We start from the raw sequence: 24,404 nt of genomic DNA, 5'->3' as shown, positions 1-24,404 counted from the left end.
CAGCCCCTAATCCGGTGAACATTTTGCCATCTCATCTCTCATATCCGTATCCTTTACGCGTCCCTATGTTCTCTTCCTCCCTTCCTCATCCCCCAAGTCCCTCTGCCCCCTCATCCTACTGTTTGCCCACGTTCCTTTATTACTCTGTTCTCCCACTTTCCCTGACCTCCACATTCCTGTCACAATCTTCCCCGTCCTTAAGGTCCTTGTCTCTTTCTTCTCTTGAGACCCTCGTTCGTAACATTCCCTGTTTCCTCTCTCTTATTTTTAAAATGTCCCCTCCTTCCGCAGACTCCTGGTCCCTTCTGCCTTACGGAATCCCCTCCCCTCCGGTGCCGCCCCCTCTCTTTCCCATCGACCAGCGGAGGCACGGCGGACACAGCTGGCGCGGCTCGTTGGGGCGCGGGGGGTCACAGCGTGCGTGGCGCGTGGGGGGCGGGCGTCTGAGGGCGCCGCGGGGTCCTCCGGCTCCCCGGCAGCCCCCGCGCGCGGTGCAAGCTGGGGGAACATGGCCGCTTCCGGTCTCCCTCCTGGGCTGGCGCGGGCCTGACCGCGGTCCCGGCCCGTCGCACTACGCCCTCCGTTTCTCCAGCCCGGCAGCCGCGGAGGTCGCTGCAGGCTTTCTCTCCCGCTGCCTCCGCCGCGCCATGGAGAAGAGCTCGAGTTGCGAGAGTCTTGGCTCCCAGCCGGCAGTAGCACGGCCACCGAGCGTGGATTCCCTGTCCAGGTAACCGGGACGCCCAGGGCCTCGCCCAGCGTCCGAGGGGGATGAAGAGGGGCCGGGGCCTCGCTGGATGGTTCCCCAGCTCGCCGCCTCAGTTTCCAGAAGACTGCCCCGGAATTCCTTCCTTAGGACTGGGAACGTCTTTATCCCTCTCTGGGGGTTAGAGGCTGGGAGAGAGGAGGTTAAAACTCACTGCTTCTTTTTCGGCTCCTCTACCTTTTGTATTCCGAGGTCGTTTTATCCGCGGTTGGGGAAGCCCCGGTTCATTACATTCTCTAATCTGTCATTACGTCTTAATTCATTTTTTGGATAGCCCTTCCCCCATTTCCTCCCTGCCTTTCTCTCTTGACCACTCTTTCCAAAATCATCCTCCAGTGTTTTTTCCATCCGTCTTTAAGTCTTTGCTTTTTGGTTTCTTGCCGAGTCTTTCCTCTCTTTCCCTTCGTTTCACTTATCTCTTTTACTATTTTCCTTACATTCTGATCTCCCCCCCGCCCAACTTTGCTTTAAAATGTAAGTAAAAATACCCACCACTGTGCTTCTCAGGTCTGAATCTTCCAGATGAAAGTCATTGTTCCCGAGTAACTAGTGAGTGGTAGTTTTCTTCCTTCTTCGGCTACCGGTTCGCCAGGTTATTTCTCTTGTACCAGATGGGATTTTGAGGAGGACTTTACTATGCAGCTTTGCAGAGAGCTGTTGTGAATGTTAACTACACGTGTTTCAGACGCAGTTTTTTCCTTTGGTTTTAAAATAATGATTTAAAATTTTATTAAGAAATAATTGGAAGACCTGTATTTGTTATATGGCCACAATGAAATCAGGTTCTTTTCCATTGAAAAATAGTCTAGTTGTTATTAGAGAGTTACTAGATACTAAACCGCTGTGAAAACACGCTATTTTCATTTTTTCCTGTGAATAAATTGAAGTTGCTCTGTCTCTTTTAATTCATTTTCGATTCTGCTAGATATGGGTGATACTGCCATTTTTTTTCCTGTTGCTGTTCGGGACCTCATTGGGAAATCATTAGCTGATCCCACCGTTCTAAATTAGATTCTCTTAAATGCGTTCATAGCAACCTGCCCACGCTTTGTTCAGAGTCCTTAACAAGCACAGTGTAATTGTTGGTTTAATTGTCTTCTCTACTAGGCTATAAGCTACTTGAGGACAAGGATCGTATTCATCTTCATATCACCAGCATTAAACAGAGACCCTGCCTGTCAGAGGTGCTTAATAAATGTTTTTTTTTTTTAATTTGTATATTGAGTTATCCAGGAGAGAAGAATTTTTCTTTGTGTTTGATTATGTACAGTGTACATTTGTTTCACGTATTTTTTAGGTTTATGTTTATTACTTGGAAATTTAGAAAGCTGGGGATTTACACTCAGCTGTAAAATCATTCAGAAAACAGGTTGGAAAATTACAATTTTATGGGAGAATTACGAATGACAACTATGGCTCAGGATAGATTGTAAAGAACAAAAATGAGGCAACTAGTAATCTCATCCAAGGGAGAGGATTTGGGACCACAGGAGGCAGCATAGTGTTGTTAGAAAGAAAGTACTGGAAGTCAGGAGGCTCAGGCTCTTTTAAAGTCCTAGGCTCAGCTTGTGATTTGGCCTGTATCATTTAACCTTTCCGTTCTGCAGTTTTTTCATCTTTTGAAATAAGGGGGTTGATCTAGAAAACCTGTAAGGTCCTTTGGAGCTCTAAAATTCTTTATCTTAATGATAATACTTGATGATAATAACCTTTGTTATGAATTTTTGCAATTACACTAAATAAATGTCTGTTAGTATTACAAACTAATGTACCTACCTGTGCCACTTAAGCACAATTATTTTCTAAAAAAAAAAAAAAGCCCAGCAACTTTAAAGTTTATATATATATATTTTTTAACTTCTTAATGAAACATTATGTTACATATGAATTTGAGAAAATTAAGAACTTGAATTTTGACTAGAGTATGTTAGCTTCATCCCCTCCAGACAAAAATATAAGTATGACTCTACTTTCACAGGAAAATGCCAGCTTTCATTCCTCTTCTCTAGAAGGTGGATAAATAACATTTATTGATTGTCTACTGTATACAGTCCACCCTGCTAAATTCTTTCATATCTTTTATTTCATGAATCATTACACCTGTTTGTGGCATTCTCTTTAATCAACATTATAGAAAGCTGCATTGTAGACACTTGTTAGAAAGCCTAATTTTAAACTTAATTTAGGGTAACAGTCACAGATGATTCTAGTACACAGGGGACGGGGGTGGACAACTGTGGTTATAAAAGCAATGTTAAGTGGCTACCCAGATTAAGTTTATTACTTTTGTTAGCCTATAATAAAGCAAAATATTGGTGTTTGAACTGTATTATCTCAGCCTTTTGCAGAAATCTCACCCTTAAATTGTAGTTATGCTTTTGTTTTATACAATTAGGAAATTTTCATTTTCAAATTTTCAATTAGGAAATTGCGTTGTGAAATTGTTTTGATATCTCCTGTAGAATAATAGTTAATAATACTGTTCAGTGTGTTACAGATTGTCTTTTACACATTTGATTAACAAATTTCTGCTGAGTTTAGTTCCAAGGAAAATTGTTTATGCAAAAAATTATATTTCCTATTTGTTTGAAAATGGAAACCATTAATGCATCTTCAATTTGGCAAAAGACTTAAGTCAGATTTATAACTGAAGTTGGTAATATACTCATCTTTAATTTCTTCAAGTACTTCTGTTAGATGAATTCAGTTTAAATATTATGTTTAAATGTGTTAATTTGTAAAATGTTTTACACTTCTGGGAAGTAGGAAGAATATAAATCTGAAAAATAGTACTATAACCTATGTGGTTACCCATTGTTTTTTGGAAAATGACACACTCCATTTAAGTTGGGTGACTGGCTCTTGTGGGATCTGTAGTTCACACTAAGCATATATCGAATCTTGATATCTATATATCTACTGTCTATGTATCTATAAATCTGTAGTCAGCTCAGAATTGCTGTTGCTCTAGCTTTGCCTTCTAGGTCATCATAGGCCTGATATCTTTGGTCACAGAAGAACAGTTTCATTCTTAATATGATATTCACATAGCAGTTTCCTAATCAGCTGTATATGATTAGGAATTACGTCATCTTGCATCCTTAAAAAAAAGTAGTTTTCTTTGGTGAGTCCTGCTTGGTATTGTCTACTTCAGTGAGCTGTTCAGCACCTCTTGTATATCCTGCTATTGTCCATTCATCACACATGTTCTGCCCCACAGAGAGAGAGAGTTGTGAAAAAATTCACTTCACACTGTTCATCTGGCTGTATTCCATAATTTTCTTCTTGTTGGTTTTGCTCTGATTCTTGTGTAGGATATTGATAAAACAATACTGTAGGCTGGATATGGTAGCTAGGGTAGGCCTGAGCCTTAGAATTGTAGAAGTTACACAGCAGAATTTGATACTATATTGGTACTATTCTGCCTTCTTAGTCTGGTTTTCCATTTGGTACACTGTTATGAAATGTACTGCTTAAGTGAGTTTCTTTGATTACTTTTTACAGTGCATAATCACATGCTAATATATCTAGTGCTGAATATGTGCCCAGTGAATGATTGAATAAAGAAATGTTGACTGAATGTTCACCACTTGTCTTATTTGCTGTTTCTATTCAAAGAATTAAAAAGGGTTTTCTTAGGTGGATTTGGCCTGTAAAGTCACAACTTCAGGTTCAAGCTGGGAAGGTACCCTTGCATGAAGCCTCTTGACACCCTGAGCTATTTTATTGTCTGCATTATCTTTTCTGTGCCCACTCCTGTATGTCTTCACAACATTGTTTCCTTAGCCTACCGGATTGATTACTTTGGTCTCTTTCTCTCTAATTTATTTTTTGTCATTTTATTTAATGTATATTTCTTTCATCCTATATATATATATCCTCATTTTCTAATTACTCTGGGCACCACTTGTTTGTCTCAGATGATTTTGGGTTATCAGTTGATTTCTAGTCTGTATATTCATTGGTATTTATGAACATTCTGTATTTACATTTAACTTAGATTAAAAAAAATCAGAGGGGAGGTGCACATAATGTAATCAAAAAAGTAGCTCCGACTAATTAGATTTTTGAATTGCATGTCTTCCTTAAAATTATCATCATTCGAAAACAGTAGATCCTGGATTTCTGTTTCCATGAGTTTTGATGGTACTTATAGCCTGAAGAGGTAGGAGAGTTTTTAAGATTTCTAAAATATTTTGTCATAAGGTCTCATTTCTAGTTTCAGCCCCAAGGTTACTTAGAGGTGATGTAAGTAGGAAATATCCTTTTAGGTTGTTTTTTCAGTAGTGGTGATGGATTTGTATCCAGTCACACATTCTTACCAATACTCCTTTTGACTCTTGGCATGTCTTCTGAGGCAGCTGGCCTGATTGGTGGTAGAAACTATAGCTACAGACAGAACAAAGTGAAGCTAATAGGTTGAATCTCCAACCTTGGCCTTATTATTAACACCTTGCATCAGACATTGAACATTTTGGTAGCCTAAAAATTACTTATTTTGGGTTTCATTATAACAGGACCCTAAAAGAACCTTAAAGTTCTGTTAGATAAGATCCAGTATTCTTGTGAACTAATCAGTAATTGTATATATTTTTCTGGAAGAACATTTAAATTACTTACCAATCAAAAGTATACAAGTTAATACTAAAGCTGAGACTGGGTCCTGTGTATGTTTTATTCTTTCTTCCTTATGCTATCATCAGTAGTCTTCTATTAATATAGGTCAGTAATTCCAGGACAGTGGCATCAGCATCCCTTGGGAATTTGTTAAAATACAGATTTCCTGGGCCTACCTCAGGTCTAACTGAATCAAAAACTTTGGGGGTGGATTCCACAGTTTGTATTTTAGCAAGACCTCCAGGTGATCCTGATGCATGCTGAAGTTTGAGAACCATTGTCTTGGGTCTTTTCCTGATTGTTGCCTAGTAACTCCATCAATATTAGTTGAAATGGTCTAGGTTAAGGTCTGTGTTAGAACTACTATAAGCCTATTAGTTAAGCACTTTTGTAAAAATATTGACTGAAGTAGTGAGAGGTAAAAGTCATCTCTTGTGGATTTATTATGTCTTGCTTTTTGGAAATTTCCTGAACTCTTTTCTTTCGTAGCCACAAGAAAGAACACCAAATCAAGAATATATGTTTTAGGCTTTTCTTAAAAATAGATCCTTGGTGAGATGCGTTAGTGGTAACATACATATTAAAAAAGTATTATAAAGAATTCCAGGAGGCCATCACCTGAACCAATAAAGGATTATGCCCAAGGGAAGGAAATAACCCAGATACAGATGTTCAGTAAGCAGTGAGTTTATTTTGGAAAGCTGCCAGTTAGTGCTATTGTATTCAAATTCATCAGGGACAAAGGTTGCATGTGATTCAGGACTTGACAATTCCCTAGATTAGTATAGAATATTTTCTCTTTTTAAAGGAAGGAAGTTTTGAATAGGTAAAGCACTTGCCATCTCTTGGTCTACTCTATAATTTAGTTAAATCAGTGGATAGGATTAAAACTATTGAGAGGTGATATGGATAGGGAGTGATTTTATAAGCCTGCATTCCACAGGAAGTCAGGTTAAAAACGGAACTATATAAAATGAAAAGATACAAGGTTCTTAAAATTAAAGGGACTAGAGAAGATGCCCTCTTAATGAAAATAATAACCTCAATTCCCTTTCTTGTAGCTTTATTACACAGAACTGATTGTACTTATCCCTCTTAATGTGTTTCTCTATATATACCAATGTTGTCATCACTATAGACCACTAATGAACAAGCCTCATAATTCTTCTCCTGGCCAAGTACATAGTACCCATGCAGTAATTGCTGATGAACTTTACTTCTTTCAAAGACTCTTTACTGGATGTGATTAACTCTTGACCTCTTTAAGTACTTCTTAGTCTAGATTAAATAAGGGCAAATGCTATGTTTTCAATATAATAAAAATTAACTTTTAAAATGTTTCAACCTATACACTTCAAAAAACCTAAATACACTTACTTGGAAAACTCTTCTTTATTATGTTTTTAAAGTTAGGATTTAGGTTTAGAGTATAACAGAAAATCCAAACTAACAGTGGCTTAAAACAGATAATTTTGCGGGGTTTTTCCCCCCACGGTAAAAGCCCGGAGATAGTTAATACAGATCTGATATAGTGGATATAAAGTATCAAGGACACAGACTCTTTCTAACTTAGTATATGTTACATTCCAGTGTTACCTCAAAAACTGAAATTGCTATTGCAATGCTTTACCCATTGGATCTTCATTAGTCGAAAGGAAGGAGGAAGGGAAGAAGAAAGGTGTTCCTCTATGTAAAGGATACTTTTTTTTGAAGTCACATACCACCTTTAAGCTTACATCCAGTTGGTCAGATCATGGTCCCATGGCCATACCTAGCCACAACGGAGGCTAGAATACGTAGTCTCTTCTGGGAGGCTTTATTCTGAGCTGGAAATTGGAGGTCTATCTCTAAGGAGAGAATGGGTATTGGAGATAACAGCTTCTTCCACGTATACAAATAAATCATCTTAAAGCAGGGAAAATATTTTTCAGTTCGAGTGTACAACACTTAATTTATGCCAAAGACATTCTTAGATTTGCCTGCAATGACCATAGTAGAAAATGCTTGGAAAGAGAGAGCTGATATATCGTAGCAGACCGAAAAAGAGAACTGTATCTTGGAATGCTCTAAACTCTTGAGTTTTTAAGCTTTTTACTTTTTTTTGTTTGTATTATCTTGGGCCAGATTTTTATAATCTTAATCTAGGACCATAAAATAAAGGGGATAGACTTATTAATTGCCAGGTCATTAAGTGAAAGGCAAATAGAAATCAGATGAGGAATGATCAGCTATGTTATTTCATTTGAAGAGCTCAAGGAGTTGCCTGGTAAAGTAGTGGTGGTGTGAGGATGATGGCCTACACTGATTACTCCTCTGCAGTTTGGCGTTCATTTCCAAGCCACGTATCCATGTGTTTTATCTCCCCCTAGAATATTGCATCAGGTCGTACTTAGGTATTTTCTCTCATTTCAGTTCAAAAGCTTTGGTCTTCGTAAGAGAAATAAAGCAGGCCATTTTGGGTCATGTTAATTTATGAATGTTTTTGCCAGTATCTTGTGTTTAGTTTTATATCTTCAACCTAAAGGTTTGATTGAAAATTCAGAGAACTCAGTGTTTTATGCATTTTTGTGTCATCTAACTTAAATATTAAGATTTTAAGCATGTAATGTCAAACAGAAGGCGTTTAATCATTTGGGGATAAGTAGAGGGGGGTAGAGGAGGGTAGAGGAGTCTCTTCTGGGCTGATACAGCATTATTCATTGTGCTCATAGGGTTTAATAGGCATGAGTTACAAATATATCCATCTCCTTTCTTAACAGAATTGCCATTACTGAAAACAGCAAGTGAATAGTTGTTCAACTAGGACAACTTAGGAGGTTAGGAGGTTGTGTATTAGCAAAAGGTGTAATAACTTTCGCTGATGATGGGCTAGTGAATATGAGCCTTAATTTTCTTGAGTTGAGCCAGGAAATGCAGCAAAGATGAAAAATAAAATTTTAATATGATATGAATGTCCTCTGTTACTAGTATTGGATGATACTCTTCCATTTTAACCAAAGGCAGTACCTAAAAATATGAACATCTGAGATAAGCTTTGCTTTTCAAGTGGTAGAAAGTTGTTGTAGTAAGCAATTAATAGTATTAATATCAACAGTTCCAATAATAATAATATAAATAATAGCACTTAACATTTATTGAATGCTTACTATATGCTAGGCATAGTGGTAAATCCTTTATATGCATTTTCTCATATAATCCTCATAACTGTATAAAATAAACAGTATTACTGTTTCCATTTTACAGATGAGAAAACTGAAGATTAGGGAGAGCAGTTTGACATTTGAACCCAAGTCATTTTTAACTTCAGAGTCTCTGTGCTGTAATGAACTCATCATACCTGATGATCTGGTGCCCCAGCTCCAGGGCAAAACTTGGTAGTTAAGGGCAGTCCCAGGGCAGGTCAGTTGGGTTGTCTTGATGAGGAAATGAGTTTCCTTGACCAGCTGTACTGCTGAGCAGGAGAAGGATAAGGTACACAATACATTAGTGAGTTCAGAATGTCCATCTTTGGAGAGAATTTTCTCTAGCTTTGAATGTTTTTTCTTCTGACAGAAAATAGGATTTTTTTTTCTTTGCCTGATGATTAAGAGGATAGTATCGTTTTCATTCAGAAAAATAGTTTTACATTTTGAACATCGGATAAATAAAAAAGCAAGTAAACATGATGCCTCTTCCCAACCCTCCCTCCCCTGTAGGCTTCACAGAATACTTTAGAATACTTTACTGTAGGGTTCCTTATCTGAATTCCCCTAAGTTCCTTTGTGTTTGTTTACAGTTAATGTGTTAAGAGCCATTGACATGTGAAGATCATCAGAAGTGAAGATAAAACATCTCAAAAATTATAATGTAAGTGCATGGGAAAATGGAAATAAAAAATGGACAGAAGGGAATATTGCCAACAATATTTCTGCAATTCATATATTACCCCAAATGCAATTTATGCATGTGACTAACCAGTAACTTCAAACTTTAGTCCCAATTCCAAGTCCTAGTTCTTAAAATTCTGTTCTCTTCTACCTAGGGAAAGCAGTCACTAAGTTTTAGTCATCAGTAATTTTCCATTAGGATTCTTTTGGCTTCCATGTACTGTTTTTTGCTTTTTTCTCCTTAGTACTTTGCACTTTGACAAGGGCTGATGTTGTATTTAAAATTGTATGTGTGTAGAGACTGAGGTCTTCGCTTTCTAGCTGCTGATGTATGTTTTGCACAGTTTTAATTTTACTATCATTCTGTATGTTTCTTAGGCAGAACTATGACCAGTAAGCTAGCTAGCCTCCTCCCTGCCTTCCCTTCTGTCTTTACCAGCTCCCTTCCTTCCTTTCTTACTCTCTGTATTTGTTTAACATAGATTATGTCCTGTATATTGAGCTAGATCCAGGATTCCTAAGACCTTGTTTCTGAAATAAGTTATGTCACCTTGTTATGTCATATTTTTATACAGTCGGTGCATTAGAGATCATGTAGTTAATTTCTCAAGTGTGGCTGAGGCCCGCCTGCACATTTCAGTCACTTGTGGTGCTTGGTGAACACTTAGCTTCCTGGGTTCCAGGCCAGACATTCTGAATCACTGGGAGTGGGCCCAGGAGTCTCTACTTAAAGTGAGAACCCTACCGATCCAGTTACTTTTTGGATTCTAGTACAGCTGTATAAGTTTGCAGTTGAGGGAACAGACCTAGAGAAGTTTAATAACTTTACCCAAAGGCACCATAAGTGTTAGAAGGCCAGGAATGGTTGGTGGTGTTTTCTCCAAAGTCACGGAGATATTTAGTGCCAGAAGTGATCTGCTGACTCCTAGACTTCAAGTCACGTTGTGGGTTTTATTAGGCCAGACAGCGTATATATGTAAAATCATAGGCAGTTCATCACTGTTCCTGAAAAAAGTAACTAAAAAAATAACTGAAGAACATCAACTGTTTGTTTCTTCATCTTTAGTGAGATATATGACTGGTTCTGATTTTGAAATCACTGGGGTTGGGGGGAACCCCTGGTAGTCCAGGAAGAGGAAAAAACCTTTTATTCCCCCCATGGCACTATCCCTACTTGGTCTTTAAATTTTATGCTTTTGAAGAGGAAGGATCTGATTTCCTTTTTGAATGATGGGTAGCTAGCATAGTGCTTTGCAAATAGTAGGTGCTTGATAAATAGTATGAACAGGTTACTGTTAAAACTTTGTTTTTTTCCTTTGTATTCTATAAGCTACTATCAGGCGTGGTTTTATTTGCTTTGTACAGAAGCTGATACTTTGTATACCAAGCCAGAGACCTTAAATAATTGAAGTCATTTATATTTATGATACTCCATTGTTGTAGTTGATATTCACAATATCTCTCAGGGACTAAATTATTCTAAAGTATTTTCTGAACTATATGTATTTGAATTAATTTTAGTGTTGTATGTGTATTTTATATTGTATTGTGTATGGTATATTGATAGTTACTGAATTGTAACCTTACATTAGTAAATGTCGTTATCCAGTTTTCTTTGAAATACTCTGTAATTCTCAAGTTAACGACTGAGTTTAACTATAAAATGCTATTATTCAATTTTCCGGAAATTTTGGGACATGTTTTAACTGTAAGATTTTTAAAAAGACATTTTAAGATCACATATTCATTTCTAATAAGCTTTATTTTTGTAATTTAAAATTTTCTTCCCATGAAATATTTTTTTTTGCTCTTTTTGTAACCACAGACTTAAAATTGTAAATATGGTTGTTCTAAAAAGGAGTCTTATCATGCAGTATAATTCCTTCATTGTATTCCTTGATACTTTCTTAGGCCTGTGTTTTTTAGTTCGGATTCTACTTCTTAACTATGACTCTGGATGAGTCCCTTGATTTCTCTGAGCCTGATTCCCTTATCTGGAAAAACGGTAAAATGATACTTGCTGTCCTATTTTTACAGAATCGTTGTGAGACCTAAATATGATGATTTATGTTGATGACAATAATTTAAAAGAATAGTTAATGCCTGTGTAGTGTGTACCATGTAGTAGGCACTGTTTTAAGTATTTTACATCTATTCATTTAATTCTCATAACAGTCCCATGAGGTATAAGCATTATCATTATCCCCACTTTCTAGATGAGGAATCTGAGGCACAGAGAGGTTAAGTAACTTCCTTGAGGTCACAACAGGGTGGTAGAACCAGAATTTAGTACCAGGCAGTCTAGCCCCAGGGTTGGTAATATGTATGGAAGATAAATGTGTATGAGAGCTCTTTGACATTTGTAAAGGGCTATGCTAACGTTAAGTATTACTATTCTAAAAGTACTTTAAAAGAGAGATGTTTTCCTCAACCTTTTTATACAGGTAGAGGAAAAAAAGGCAAAAACAAGCAAGAAAAAACAACCAGCTTAATCTGGTAAAGAGAGAATAGTATTCAAAATTAAGGCGGGATAAATCGCGGAATGATGCCAATACATTAGATTTTTAATTTAACCATTCCAGGCTAGGAAAAGGTAGAGATGTTGAATGCTCTTATTTTCCTACAAAATGTTTTAGTGAGTGCAGGACAAAATAACATAAAACACCTATGTCAGCTTCACTTATATGACTGAAGTTTGTGCAGAAAAGTTATATCTCATTATGCTGATGGGGTTGTGACCAATTAATAGTAATAATTTGTTTTTCTCTGTCTTGGGAAAACAAAATGTCTGTCTAGATAGCCTAAAGAATGGATATGTGACTTCATGGTTTTAATAATGAATTCAGATTTGCATGATGGAATGAGAAAATTACATGCAAGGTCATTTATCAAAGCATGAATTCCCCGTGTGTTTTCTATTGTTTGTCCAGGTAAAAGTGTTTGTTGAGCAAGCATTTACAGAATAGGTCAACTCTCCTCTTTTTAGTGTTTCTGCCCTTATACTTCAATTTGGATGGAAGTGTTCATTTCTAAAAGGAAATGCAATTTCAGTGTAGTGCGCTTTGAGCTCTATTCTTTCAACTTTCAGTTTAGTGCCACATTTTTCTCAGCCAAATTGCTAACTTTTCCTCTCTAGGCTACTTATGAATCCATGTGAGTTTTAATTTCAGCTCTCATCAGAGTTTGAATCAGGATTTTTGAAGGGGTTCTGAGAAACTCTTTTAAGGAGTTGCTGAGGGTGTTGGGATTGGTGCTGGGACTGAAAGTCCCTCCTCCTGTCCAATTCTCACCCCATTCCCCATGGACACACTCATTTTGGCTAGAATACTTAGGCTTTTACCTATTTATTTATATTTCCAGGTAAGATCTTTGAGGAAATAATACTCTGCAGAAGAAAAACATGTATATAAACTATTTCTATACACCTGGTTTTTCATACTTTCTGTTGCATTACCAAGTAATATGCCCTAACTTTTAGTTAGGGAAATGTAGTTGATAGACCTGAAAATAAAATAATACAAATTAAACTGTATCCAAGGTCATGTGTACCTCAGAACCTAGGGATTTTCCAGACTAAGTGCCAACATGCACTGCACCAGCTGTCTCAGAGTTCAGATCCCCTTTGTTCTCAGAAGAATACAAAATGTAGGCTCTCATCTGTCAATCAGATGCCATGATGATAAGATCACTTATGTCATCTCTTTTATACTATAGATTGGTTAAGTTAAGAAATTCAGGTTTCTGGTGTAGCATTTAAAAAAATAATTACTATAAGCTGTAATTAATTTGTTTGGGGGAGTTGTTTTTCTATTTTGGAGATCCTGCAAATATTCTGACAATACGTCTTTTGTATCCTAAGTGCTTTATACACACTGCAGGCCTTTTATTTTTTTTTAATAAAATTTCCAAAAGAATGACTAATAGAGCATGAACAGTGCTTATGCACTGTAGTCCATTGTGTAAGTATTGACAGCAAAGTTTGCATTTCTAGAAAAGCTCGTTCACAGTCAGAATATAGAATACATTCTTTAATGTTCTTGGGCAAACATGCTATGTATGTGCTCAGGACATTACTTACAGGAGAATACTTTTTTGAAAAGAACCTTTTCTTTCCATGGAATACTGAAGAAAAATTGAATTGGCAGTAGGAGTGAAGCAGTTTAAATAAGGCAAGTGATTTAAATCTTATTGTAATGATTATAGTCAGTAATGACTGGAAATAAAAGAAATTAAATCCTTGGGAAGCATTTGTTTACTAGGATATATGGAAAGATAGGTGACTTGTTTCTAGGTTGTTTTGAATTAAGAGTGTAAAATGTTGGTATGTTTATCTGCATCCCTAATTTTCAGACACACTTTTTCACTTTTGCTAGAAATGTTTTTATGGGATTTTGAAATGTTAAATCAGGAGAACTAAGAGGAGTATAACTATATTTTTGGCATCTTTTAGTGCTTGAATTTTATTTTTCTGTTCATTATTGTGAAATACCACCAGTGTTGGTGCAGTTGACAATAAACTAATGTTAATTCCATTTACAGTCCAGCAAACCAGCAGAGTCAAAGAGGGTCAGTGCTTTGCTAACAGTTACATTGAAAAATACTGGTGATGGAATTGGTTTTGTGATTGAAGCTTTGGGCCAGTCTTCTGCTTGAATCTATCAGAAGTTACACAGGATGCATGTATGCACGTGTGTGAGGGTGTGTGTGTGAGTGTATGTGTATAATATGTACATATTTATATATATTAAAAAATTTTCCCCTTGATATTTGTGCTTAGTATTCAGTGATTCGTCCATTAACTGAAACTTTTTTTTTTATGTTTAAAAGTTTATACGTTTAGTTATCTTAGTCAAATGAAGATATTTTACAGTGTACATCTGAGTGAAACATACTTTTAGGGCCAAGGGCTTTGCTTCATTTTAATTTAATTAGTGGGTTCCTTTTTAAAAGGAAACCCTTATTTCTGATTTCATACTGTTTTCCTTTCTGACAAGGGTACTCTTGTATTTCCACGATGCTATTCGTTGAACGCTTTCTACCAGTTAAGTATTTAGTACGAATTGCTTTCTACAGGTCATGTTTTTTATCCTTACTATGGTCTTAATAAGATATCATTACCTTATTTTATAAAGAAAGAAGTTAGATTAAGTAACTTGCTTGAATTATTACTTGCTAAGCTGGAAACCAAGCCCCTGTGACCCTGCAGCTCATATTTTCAGCTACTGAGCACTTCTGCATCTGTGCTCTGTGCTTTGTGTTCTCTTCTGTGTTTCCATTGTGTCCTTTATATCCTTTCAGTCCCACATTTTACTATTATGAGATACTTAGATATCCAGCATCTTCCTTAGACCATAAGTCCCTTGAAGAAAATGAATCCGTTTTCAACACTGTCCCCAGTACATGATACATTGGTGATGTCAGTAAATGTCTATGAGAGGGGAGGGTATGAAATAGGAGACTTAGGAAGTTCCTGCCCTGCAAATGGGGGGGAAGAGTGTGAAGAGCCAGAGGCAAGATGGCTAAGAGGCCTTTAGTGGAGGTAGAGATTCTTAGTCTCCATCCTTGAGGAAGCTGAGGGGTACTTTGAGGCATGGGAATATTTGGAATTGATAAGTGACCCCTGCTATCTGGAGACAGATTTTTCTGCCTTTGCAGCATTACCAGGGATGCTTGTAAGTTCAGTAGTATTGAGGCAAGAAATACTTTTGTAGTAGGTACCAAAGTTCATTTGTTTAGACATAATTGTCATAATTAGCAAGTTTTTAGCCTGATTAATTCTCAGGAATAAGTATAACTTAAAAAAAATCTAACTGAAACAAACAAAAAAATTGAAAAGTGGAGAGTACCTTATTTAATACTATATATTTTGGAAAGCATATAAAGAGTAATTTCTATCTTCCTACCAATAAATAGTTTGTATAACTCTGTTCGCCTAAATGCTACACTTTGAAATAGTAGAACTTTTGAGACCAGAAGGGTGGAACATTGCTCTTAGGAATAGTGTAGCAAGGGAAAAAGATATTCTGTTGCAATAACAACAGACCAGTAAATGTGTGGGAAAGACTAAGAGTCAGATGATGGGATGTCTGTTTTGATCTTGTGGTGGAAAGAAAACTGCATCACTCTGGCTGAGATAGTGGCAGGACTATTGAAAAATAGTATGACTAGTGCTTTCCTGTATTATGCCTCTCTTAGTCACTATAAAGCTAAGTTCTGTTCTTTTATAGGTATGTATGTATGTTCATTTGGTTATTTTGTGGAGCCAGAAGTTAACATTTAAATACTATTGACTTGATTCCTTTAAATTAGGAATAAAGAGAATAATATAGTCTAGGGTAGAATAAGAAGTGGGTTAAAGAGGGGAGTTCTACTGAGAATGGTTTCTCATTTACAATGGCCATGGCTCTGCAAATTTGGATAAGCACATCTGAGAATGTAAATTGTTTGCATGTTCATATAATCTTTAACTGGTCTTCCAAAGGATTATACAATGGATCAGAATTTAGAATATAATGCAGTTTTATTCTGAGGTATTTTGAGCCTCCTGAGAAAAGCAGTCTACATATGAATAAGTATAAAGAATAATTAGTATTAGTAACAAGAGTATTCTACAGTGCTGGTTATATTTTTATCAGTTTTGTAGCTTTTGAGAAAATATTCTCTCTATAACAACTTTATTAATTTCTAAAATGTGTGTTTTATTTATACTTTTTTTTGGACATAGCACACTTTTCTAAGTACAGACATTACTGCTCTTGAGGGCAGAAATTGTTTGGCCTACCCTTGAGGTATTATGATTGTTTTTGTTCCAAAGTACACTTACCTTTCCATTATTCTGAACCTCATTAATAACCTGCAGGTTATCCAGGGCCAGGGAATGTTGTATTTATTTATGGCTTAGGTATTTGAACCTTGTCAGTGGTTTTTTGTACCTCCATTAAAGGATTTATAGGAACAGAATGATTATAATTGGATACTATTTCTTAATAACAATTCTGATAAAAGGTTTGGGCAGAAAAGTGCCCACACTAATTGAAAATGAATAAAATTTCACGATGTTGCTGCTGTGTGACAGCCTTTTTATAGGGAAAGTTTATGCAGTATACATAAGAAATAATATTGACGGAGAAGTCTTTGAATCACATTTTCATATGGGACAGTAGTTTATTTCTATGTATGTATGCATGTGTGTGTATAAGAGAGGAGAGTTGGGGGCATGATGACTATCAAGAACTGAAAGGGATATTAAAAATGGTAAAATCCGGGCTTCCCTTGTGGCGCAGTGGTTGAGAATCTGCCTGCTAATGCAGGGGACACGGGTTCGAGCCCTGGTCTGGGAGGATCCCACATGCCACGGAGCAACTAGGCCCATGAGCCACAACTACTGAGCCTGCACATCTGGAGCCTGTGCTCCACAATAAGAGAGGCTGCGATAGTGAGAGGCCCGCACACTGTGATGAAGAGTGGCCCCCGCTTGCCACAACTGGAGAAAGCCCTCGCACAGAAACGAAGACCCAACACAGCAAAAATAAATTAATTAATTAATAAACTCCTACCCCCAACATCTAAAAAAAAAATGGTAAAATCCAGTTTAGCAAATATTTCCAATAGTTAGAACCATAACTCCTCATTTGTAATCCTAGAATTTTATCTCTAGGATTTTTATGCTCTGAATCATAGAACCTTAGATTTGAACTTTGAGACCATCTTGTATAGCAGCTCCACCCCTCAGGTCTTCCTTAAGACTTGAATGTCATCATTCACAAAGCTCTCACTTACTCAACACTTCCTGCTCCATTTTGGAGATCCCTCTCATCAAAGAAAAGAGGCATTGGGTATAGGAAATGACCCTTTTGTTAGCCTGTCAATTAAATGGAATATGGATAGTGGAGAATGATCGCTTAGTTTGGAACCATAGTTGTATTTCTCATTTAAGCATACATTTGGAAAAATCCTTTTTGTCATGAGGGCAGGTGACATTTCATGATTAAATCAGATACTATGGAATGGTTATAATTTAATTTGAATAGTAACACCACAATTCTTTTTATCTTGACTCTTTGAAATCACTCTGTGAAACTGTTATGAAACTAATGGTCATTAAAAAAATAGTATTTGGACCATGAACCTGTGACTCTCTTATGTCATCTTTTCATTTGTGTGCCCAAATTCTATCCAATTTGGCTTTTGTCAAAAATAAGATGATGTGATTTTTTTTTTTTGGACATCTGGTGACTTTTTCACGAGTCTTTTACTGTTTGTCATGATAGATTTGATCATCTCAAATATAAATAGACATTTATTTAATGTCTTTTCCTATAAATCAGTTATTCCTTTAAATTATTTTAGTGTAAATAGGTCCGGCTTACCATTTTAAATATAATGGATATGTCCTAAATGCTAATCTCGAAGGAGCTCTGATTTTTATTTGGGAAGTTTTCTTGGTACATAAGCATTTATTTTGTACATTTTACCTAACTAGAAAATGTAAGCTTGCTTGAAAACATTAGCAAAGAACTGTAAGAAATAGCTGTGACTCAAAGGTGAATGTGATGAGGGGGGTATATATCCAAGGAGTCATCCAGGAGGAATGGTGTTAATGTGGAAAGTCTTCCTGAGAAGATGTCTTCTTTCTTAGATAGCCCCATGTATATCTTAAACATTTTCACAGTAACTTCATTTTCCATATTTTAGTACATTATCAGTTGTTGGATGCTGGTCCCTCCCCGCCCCCCTTAGTAGTGGTGTTTATATATAAAAGAATCTTAATGCTTAGATAGCATTTTCACATCATTTTAGGACTATCCAGTGAGATAAGAACAAGTATCAGTATTTTTATCCCTACTTTGCAGTATGAAATTGAGGCCCTGAGAGGGGCTAAATGACTTGCCATGATTTACGACACCTAATTTTCCTTTCTCTTCTTGTAGCTTAAACTACATGTCCTAGTTGGGGTGAGAGAATAGTTTGTGTGTTAGCATCCTCCAAAGTGTCCCATGCTTCATACTGTGAAGGTGCTTTGCAGTATGGTTACTTATAATAATCCACTATTAAACGCTTAATGGTAGACATCCCTTTTTGGTCATGAAATGTACACAGCATTTGTGTTAAAAGCAGAAAGGATCTTATGTTTCCAACAATGATTTAATAATTGGAACTGGTTGCTAGAGGGGAAATATGAAATTTCCTTTTCCAGAAGTTATTTTTGCTTTCTTGTGATGTTTTAAATAAATTGTATTACATTTTCTCTGGCAGAGACTATCTGATTATGGATAATTTAGCTCCTTGCTTCTTTAAGGATAAAATTGTTAGAGTTTCATTTGTTTTAATTCTCCAACCCTGTGTTTAACCTCATTCTGTTAAACTGGTGTTCTCTGATGACAGTAGGCAGCATCCCATTCCAGCCTCCATTAGATAAAAATAGTATTTTACATTGTTAAGGTGTTTCTGTCAGGTAATGTACTAAGCTCTTTGCATGCACATTTTATTTAATCTTTATCAGTATGTGAACTCTTTCTGGCATGTGGTAAGTAAGTACTCAGCAAGTATTAACTAAATGGAGGAAACAGAAAATAAATAAGTAAAACAAAAAGTATGTCAGATAGCAATGAGTGTTTTGGGAAAAATAAAGCAGGGAGGTTAAATAGAGAATGAGTGGGTGGGTTTGGAGTTGTTTGCGATTTTAAATAGAATGGCCAGGGAAGGTCTCACTAAGTAGGCAACATCTGAGCAAAAAAGCTGAAGAAAGTAAAGGAAGAAACAGAATATTTAGGAGAAGAGAGTTACAGATAGAGGTAATGGAAGATATGAAGGACTTGAAGTGGGAGCTTGCCTGGTGTGTTTGAGGAACAGCAAGGGCTCCTGTGTTATTATAGTGCAAAGGAGCAGAGGGGGGAATAGTAGAAGATGAGGTCAGGGAGGTAAGGGTGGGGGCAGATGTGAAAGCCTTTTGGGCCGTATTAAAGACTTTGGCTTTTGTTTTGAGTGAGATGGGAAGGTAGTGGAAGGTTTTTTGCCAGGGAGTGACTATGTCAGATGTTTCAGAAGGATCACTGTGGCTGCTGTGTTAAGAAAGACTAGGATGCAGAAGCAGGGAGACTGGTTTGTAGGCAATTGGAATCATCCAGGAGGGAGATGATGGTAGTAGCCAAAGAGGAAAGAGAAGTGATTGGATACTAGACATGTTTTGAGGGTTCAGCCAATAGGATTTCCTGATGGATTGAACATGTAGTGTAGGGGAAGAGTCAAAGTTGACTCCAGACTTTTTGGCTCAAGAAAGTATAGAAGGATAGAATTAACATTTACTAAGATGTTAGAGCTGGTTTCAGGAAGAAGAGCAGGGATTTGGTTTGGGGCATATTGTTCACCTGGAGGTGTTACATAAATAAGTTATTGGAATCTGGAATTCAAGAGAAAAGTGTGGGATAATGCTATACATTTGGGTTAATCAGTTTAGAGATGTTAAAGTTGTGAGACTGGATGAAATTATTGAGGGGAGGTGTACATAGAGAAGATAAGAGTTTCAAGGACTGAGAGTTTAGGGGTACTCCAGTGTAAGGAGGTTCAGAAGTGAGAAGGAATCACTACAGGAGACCTGAGAGGAAGAAGGGCTCATGAGGTAGCCATAAGAGTACAGTGTTTTGGGGGGCTTCCCTGGTGGCGCAGTGGTTGGGAGTCCGCCTGCCAGTTCAGGGGACATGGGTTCGTGCCCCGGTCCAGGTGGATCCCACGTGCCGCTGAGCGGCTGGGCCCGTGAGCCATGGCCGCTGAGCCTGCACGTCCGGAGCCTGTGCTCCGCAATGGGAGAGGCCACAGCAGTGAAAGGCCCACGTACTGCAAAAAAAACCAAAAAACAAAAAACAGTGTTTTGGAAGCCAAGGATAGAAAGTATTTCAAGAAGGAAGGATCAGCTATGTCAAATGCTGCTTATAGATGAGGACTAAGTATTGACAATTGAGTTTAGCAAAGTGGAGTTCCTTGATGGCCTGACAAAAGCATTTTTGTTGGCCCATTGGAAGTGGGTTCAGAGAGAATGAGAAGTGAACAATTGGAAGCAGTGAGTAGACATCTGTTTCAAGGAGTTTTGCTGTAAGGAAGCTCAGAGAAGCGAAGTGGTATCTGGAGGGTAAGTTAAGAGAAATAATAGCATGTTTCTATGCTGACTGGCATGATTGAGAAGAGAGGAAAATTTTTATGATACAGGAACCAGAGGGAAGAATTGCTGGAGAGATTTTCTTGTGAAGATGAGGGGAGATAGTTCAGTGGAGGAGCTGGCTTTAGATGGAAGTATGGATGCTTTCCCTACAGTAAGAGAAAGGAAGGCAGAGTACGTATGCACTGATGCAAAGAGGTTGTAGTTGAGGGAGCCTGTGAAAGATCTTTTTGATTACTTCTATATTTTTCAGTGAAATGGGAATCTAGGTCACCTACTAAATTCAAGATGGAGAGGATGGTGGAGGATGAGGAAAGAAAAGACCATATGAAATAGTTGTCTGGAAGAATGGGAGAACATATGGATTAGGGAAATGTAGTATGTTTGCTGGGCAGTATTAAGGGCTTGGTTGACGTGAGTGATCATGTATTCAAAGTGAGTCCAGGCCGTATGGTTGTGTGTTTTTCTCTACACTAATCCAACTGTATGGGTACAGATCTGGAGTAGGCAGAGAGTTGGCTTAACTAGCATTTGGGTGTTGCCAGGTAAGTACCATGAAGCAAGCAAGGACCAGAGATGATTGTAATTACAAGCTATAGAATTTAATAAGTTGGGGAAAGAGAAACAAGGTCATGAAATAGAGACAGTGAAAGACAGTAGGAACAGTGGAGGCCTTGGTGTAATTGAACAATTAAAAGATGTTGACTAGTGTCCTAGAGAGATGAGCTGGTAGTTAGTAGAACGGTTGAAATTTAAACTATGGAGGTCAGTTAATTGGGAATGCCAGTGTTTTAGGGTGTGATCCTGATCTGGGGTAGAGTGGAGGACAAGATCATTGGTGGAGAGGAGGTAAGGCACTGAGAGGCCAGGGTGTTGGAATATTCATTTATATGGATATTGAAATCAATAAGAATTATGGCAATTGTGTTGATATTAGAAAGAGTCAGGGTGAGCATGAAGCTAATTCTTCAAGGAGTGAGGGAGAGTGAGTTAGAGACTGGTTGTTGACCTCAGCAAGGAAGGGTAGAAGGTAGTATAACCTGATGACATAAGATGAATGATTGGGGTTTTTAGACATGGAGAGGAAGAATAGTCTGAAAGTGGCAATGGAGAACAAGGCCTAATTTCCAGGCCCAGTTGTGGGAGAGAGATATTGGTGAGAAAATAAGAGGGCTTATTTTTCCATTTGAAAGGGCTGTAGGGAGAGCAGTGTTCTCAGGGGGAAAAACCAGGCTTTAGTTAGAGCAAAAGGTAAATAGACCATTTAAGGGAGAGCAAGGTAGAGGATATTTTGCTGATGATTGACCTTGAAATTCAGAAGCACGGGAGTTGGTGGGGGGAGTGAATGGAAGATGAGATGAGAGGAGGGAATTAGTCTGGTGGTTCTGACTTCTTGTGGGAACTGTTGTAAACAGAGATAAAGGGTATAATGAAGTTAGTCCTTACAGTTTTTAAGATGGGATGATGGAATGTAGGGAGACTGAGTATTGAGGGGGAGGGAAGGGTGAGGTCCTGTAGAGATCACTGACAGTTCTGGGATCTACTCTTCACTTGCCAGTGATGTTGGGGAGGCTATGGGGAGATGGAGGCACACAGTCTTACTCTTCCAGGGCACTTGGATTTCTGATGTTCTTTCATAACTCCTACTGATGGGGGCTGGGGGCTGGGGGGAATGGGTGGTCTTATTTGGAACACAAGGAGCTGAATAAATGATCAATTATATGAGGTAGAGTTTATCATTTCCATTTTACACATAAAGAAACTGAGACTTAGTGAGGTAGAGCATCCTGCCCACAGCCACGTGGCTGCTGAGTAGTGGAGTAAAAGGAGATGAAGCAGTCTTAAACAGTAAAGTAGATGAGGAGTCAAGGAACAGTAACATTCTGAGATAACAGTAGATTGTCGGGCTTCCCTGGTGGCGCGGTGGTTGAGAGTCTGCCTGCCAATGCAGGGGACATGGGTTCGTGTCCCGGTCCGGGAAGATCCCACATGCCTCGGAGCGGCTGGGCCCGTGAGCCATGGCCGCTGAGCCTGCGCATCCAGAGCCTGTGCTTCACAATGGGAGAGGCCACAACAGTGAGAGGCCCGCGTACTGCAAAAGAAAAAAAAAGTAGATTGTCATTGGAGCTTTCATTTACTTTCAAGATTCTACAATATCACTTGGATTTATACTGAATTCTTTTTTTTACCTCATTATATATGTATATTTTTTTATTTTTGTTCTTATTATCACATCCTTTTCATACTGAATTCTAAATGGGAGATTTAATGAACAATCCAGTCTTCTCATACTGAATATGGTCCTTGTGTTTATTGTCCAAAAACTTAAAAAAAAAATTATGGGAAAGAAACCCAAAGAAACTGCTTTCTGGTTGTTTTATTCTTAACCCACTTCTTTTTTTTTTTTTTTTTTTGCGGTACGCGGGCCTCTCCTGTTGTGGAGCACAGGCTCTGGACACGCAGGCTCAGTGGCCATGGCTCATGGGCCCAGCCGCTCCGTGGCATGTGGGATCTTCCCAGACCAGGGCACGAACCCGTGTCCCCTGCATCGGCAGGCAGACTCTGAACCACTGCGCCACCAGGGAAGCCACTTAACCCACTTCTAAATCCAGTTCAGCTTTATCTTCTCTAGGGAGCATTCCTTGAGTAGTCTCAGCTGAACTTCATCTTCATACAGTGAGCTTACGTGATAGAAATGTGTGTGTGTGTGCGTGCGTGTGCACGCACATTTGTTTCATGTCCCTAGTTAGATAGTAAACACCCTGAGGGTATTTGTCCTTTTGGTTCTGTACTCCATATCAGAAGCAGTGTGATTTAGTCAAAATGGGACCTGATGTATCTGGCTCTGCCACTTATTTGATATCGTATTTCAAATCATTCACTTCTTTGGGCTGTATTTTATCTGTAAATGAGGGGAGTTTCACTAAAATCTTGGAGGTCCTTGAAAGTTGTAATATTCTTTAATTAACTGGCTAACTATCAGAGTAGTTGGCTAACTGGTGCCTATACTTGCATTTGAAAGGAACAATTAAAAACTATTATTTGGTATAACTGTGGTTACTGTGCAGCTTAGTGTCATTGTGAGGTGTGGGCAGTAGCCAGACAGGATCAGAGTGAGAAATAGGACTGGAGAGAGAAAGGGTGGGGCCAGATAGTACTAGTAGTATTTGTAAATGTGGGACTGAGAAGACTAAAGATGTTTGCAAATCGTTGGCATGGAGGTGATAACTGAAGCTGTGGGAATCCATGATGTTTCAGAGAGAGACTGAGGACAGAGAACAGAGCCAAGGTCAGAACTTTCAAGAGAATCTATATTTAGGGGGCAACTGGAAGAAAAGAACCTGGAGGAAGCCAGGAAATTTTGATGACAGCGGAAATTTAGAGAGGAAAAGAATCCCAAGAGGGAGGCAGTGCCGGTAGTGTCAGATATTGCAGAGAAGTTAAGGAGGGCAAGAACTAGAGAAACTGCCTGAAGTCACATGACATCCAGAAAGCAGTATCATTAGAGCAGTGGAGGGTAGAGTTATTAATGAACCTGACATAGATTCAGCAAATCAGTGTTGAGTTTCTACTGGATATTCAGTGTTGTATAAAGTCTATGCATGTGTACGCATGCACACACACACACACTCACTCTCCTCTCCTGAAGATGACTGGATGGGGCAGGATGAAGAACACAGGAGGAGGGACTTGCCTTGAACCTGAGAAGGGATGTGTTATAATCTAAGATAGGAGGAAAGAGTGGGTTTGGACACAGTTAAGTTTACTGAGAGAGAGACAATATGCCTTATTACCTCAGTTTTTCATTCTTATTAGATTATTGTTTCTAAAACATATAGATCTTGTTGACAGTAATTGATTTTACATATCTTATTAATAATTCCATTGGATTTTTCTCTTATTTTCCTTGACCTCTTTGTAGTATTATTATGTATTATGAACTATCAATTTAAAACACTCTTTTTGGCTTTCACTAAACTTTTTCTCTTGATTCTTTCATCTCTCT

The 24,404-nt window shown here is 38.0% G+C and overlaps 1 protein-coding gene across 8 annotated transcripts in view; it reads left to right on the top strand.

Annotated features, from left to right (window-relative positions):
• Positions 1–407: 407 nt before the first annotated feature.
• The window catches only part of MTMR2 (myotubularin related protein 2), a 107,862-nt gene continuing 83,865 nt past the window's right edge, over positions 408–24,404 (top strand). For 2 of the 8 annotated variants that reach the window (XM_081239738.1, XM_081239735.1), the window contains exons 1-2: positions 639–727; positions 9,156–9,226. Coding sequence is in view for 1 of the 8 variants with exons in the window: in XM_081239733.1 (XP_081095859.1) it covers positions 648–727 (80 nt within the window). In the remaining 7 variants the exon portion in view is untranslated. Of the gene's footprint in view, positions 728–1,868; positions 1,948–9,155; positions 9,227–12,629; positions 12,649–24,404 lie in introns of those variants that run through there. The other 6 variants (XM_081239737.1, XM_081239734.1, XM_081239740.1 and 3 more) reach the window with 5 other exon arrangements.

Source organism: Mesoplodon bidens (genome assembly GCF_964165515.1).
Source record: "Mesoplodon bidens genome assembly, chromosome: 7".
NCBI lineage: Eukaryota > Metazoa > Chordata > Mammalia > Artiodactyla > Ziphiidae > Mesoplodon > Mesoplodon bidens.
The sequence above is the reverse complement of the archived record's forward strand: the minus strand, read 5'-3'. Positions and strand labels throughout refer to the sequence as shown.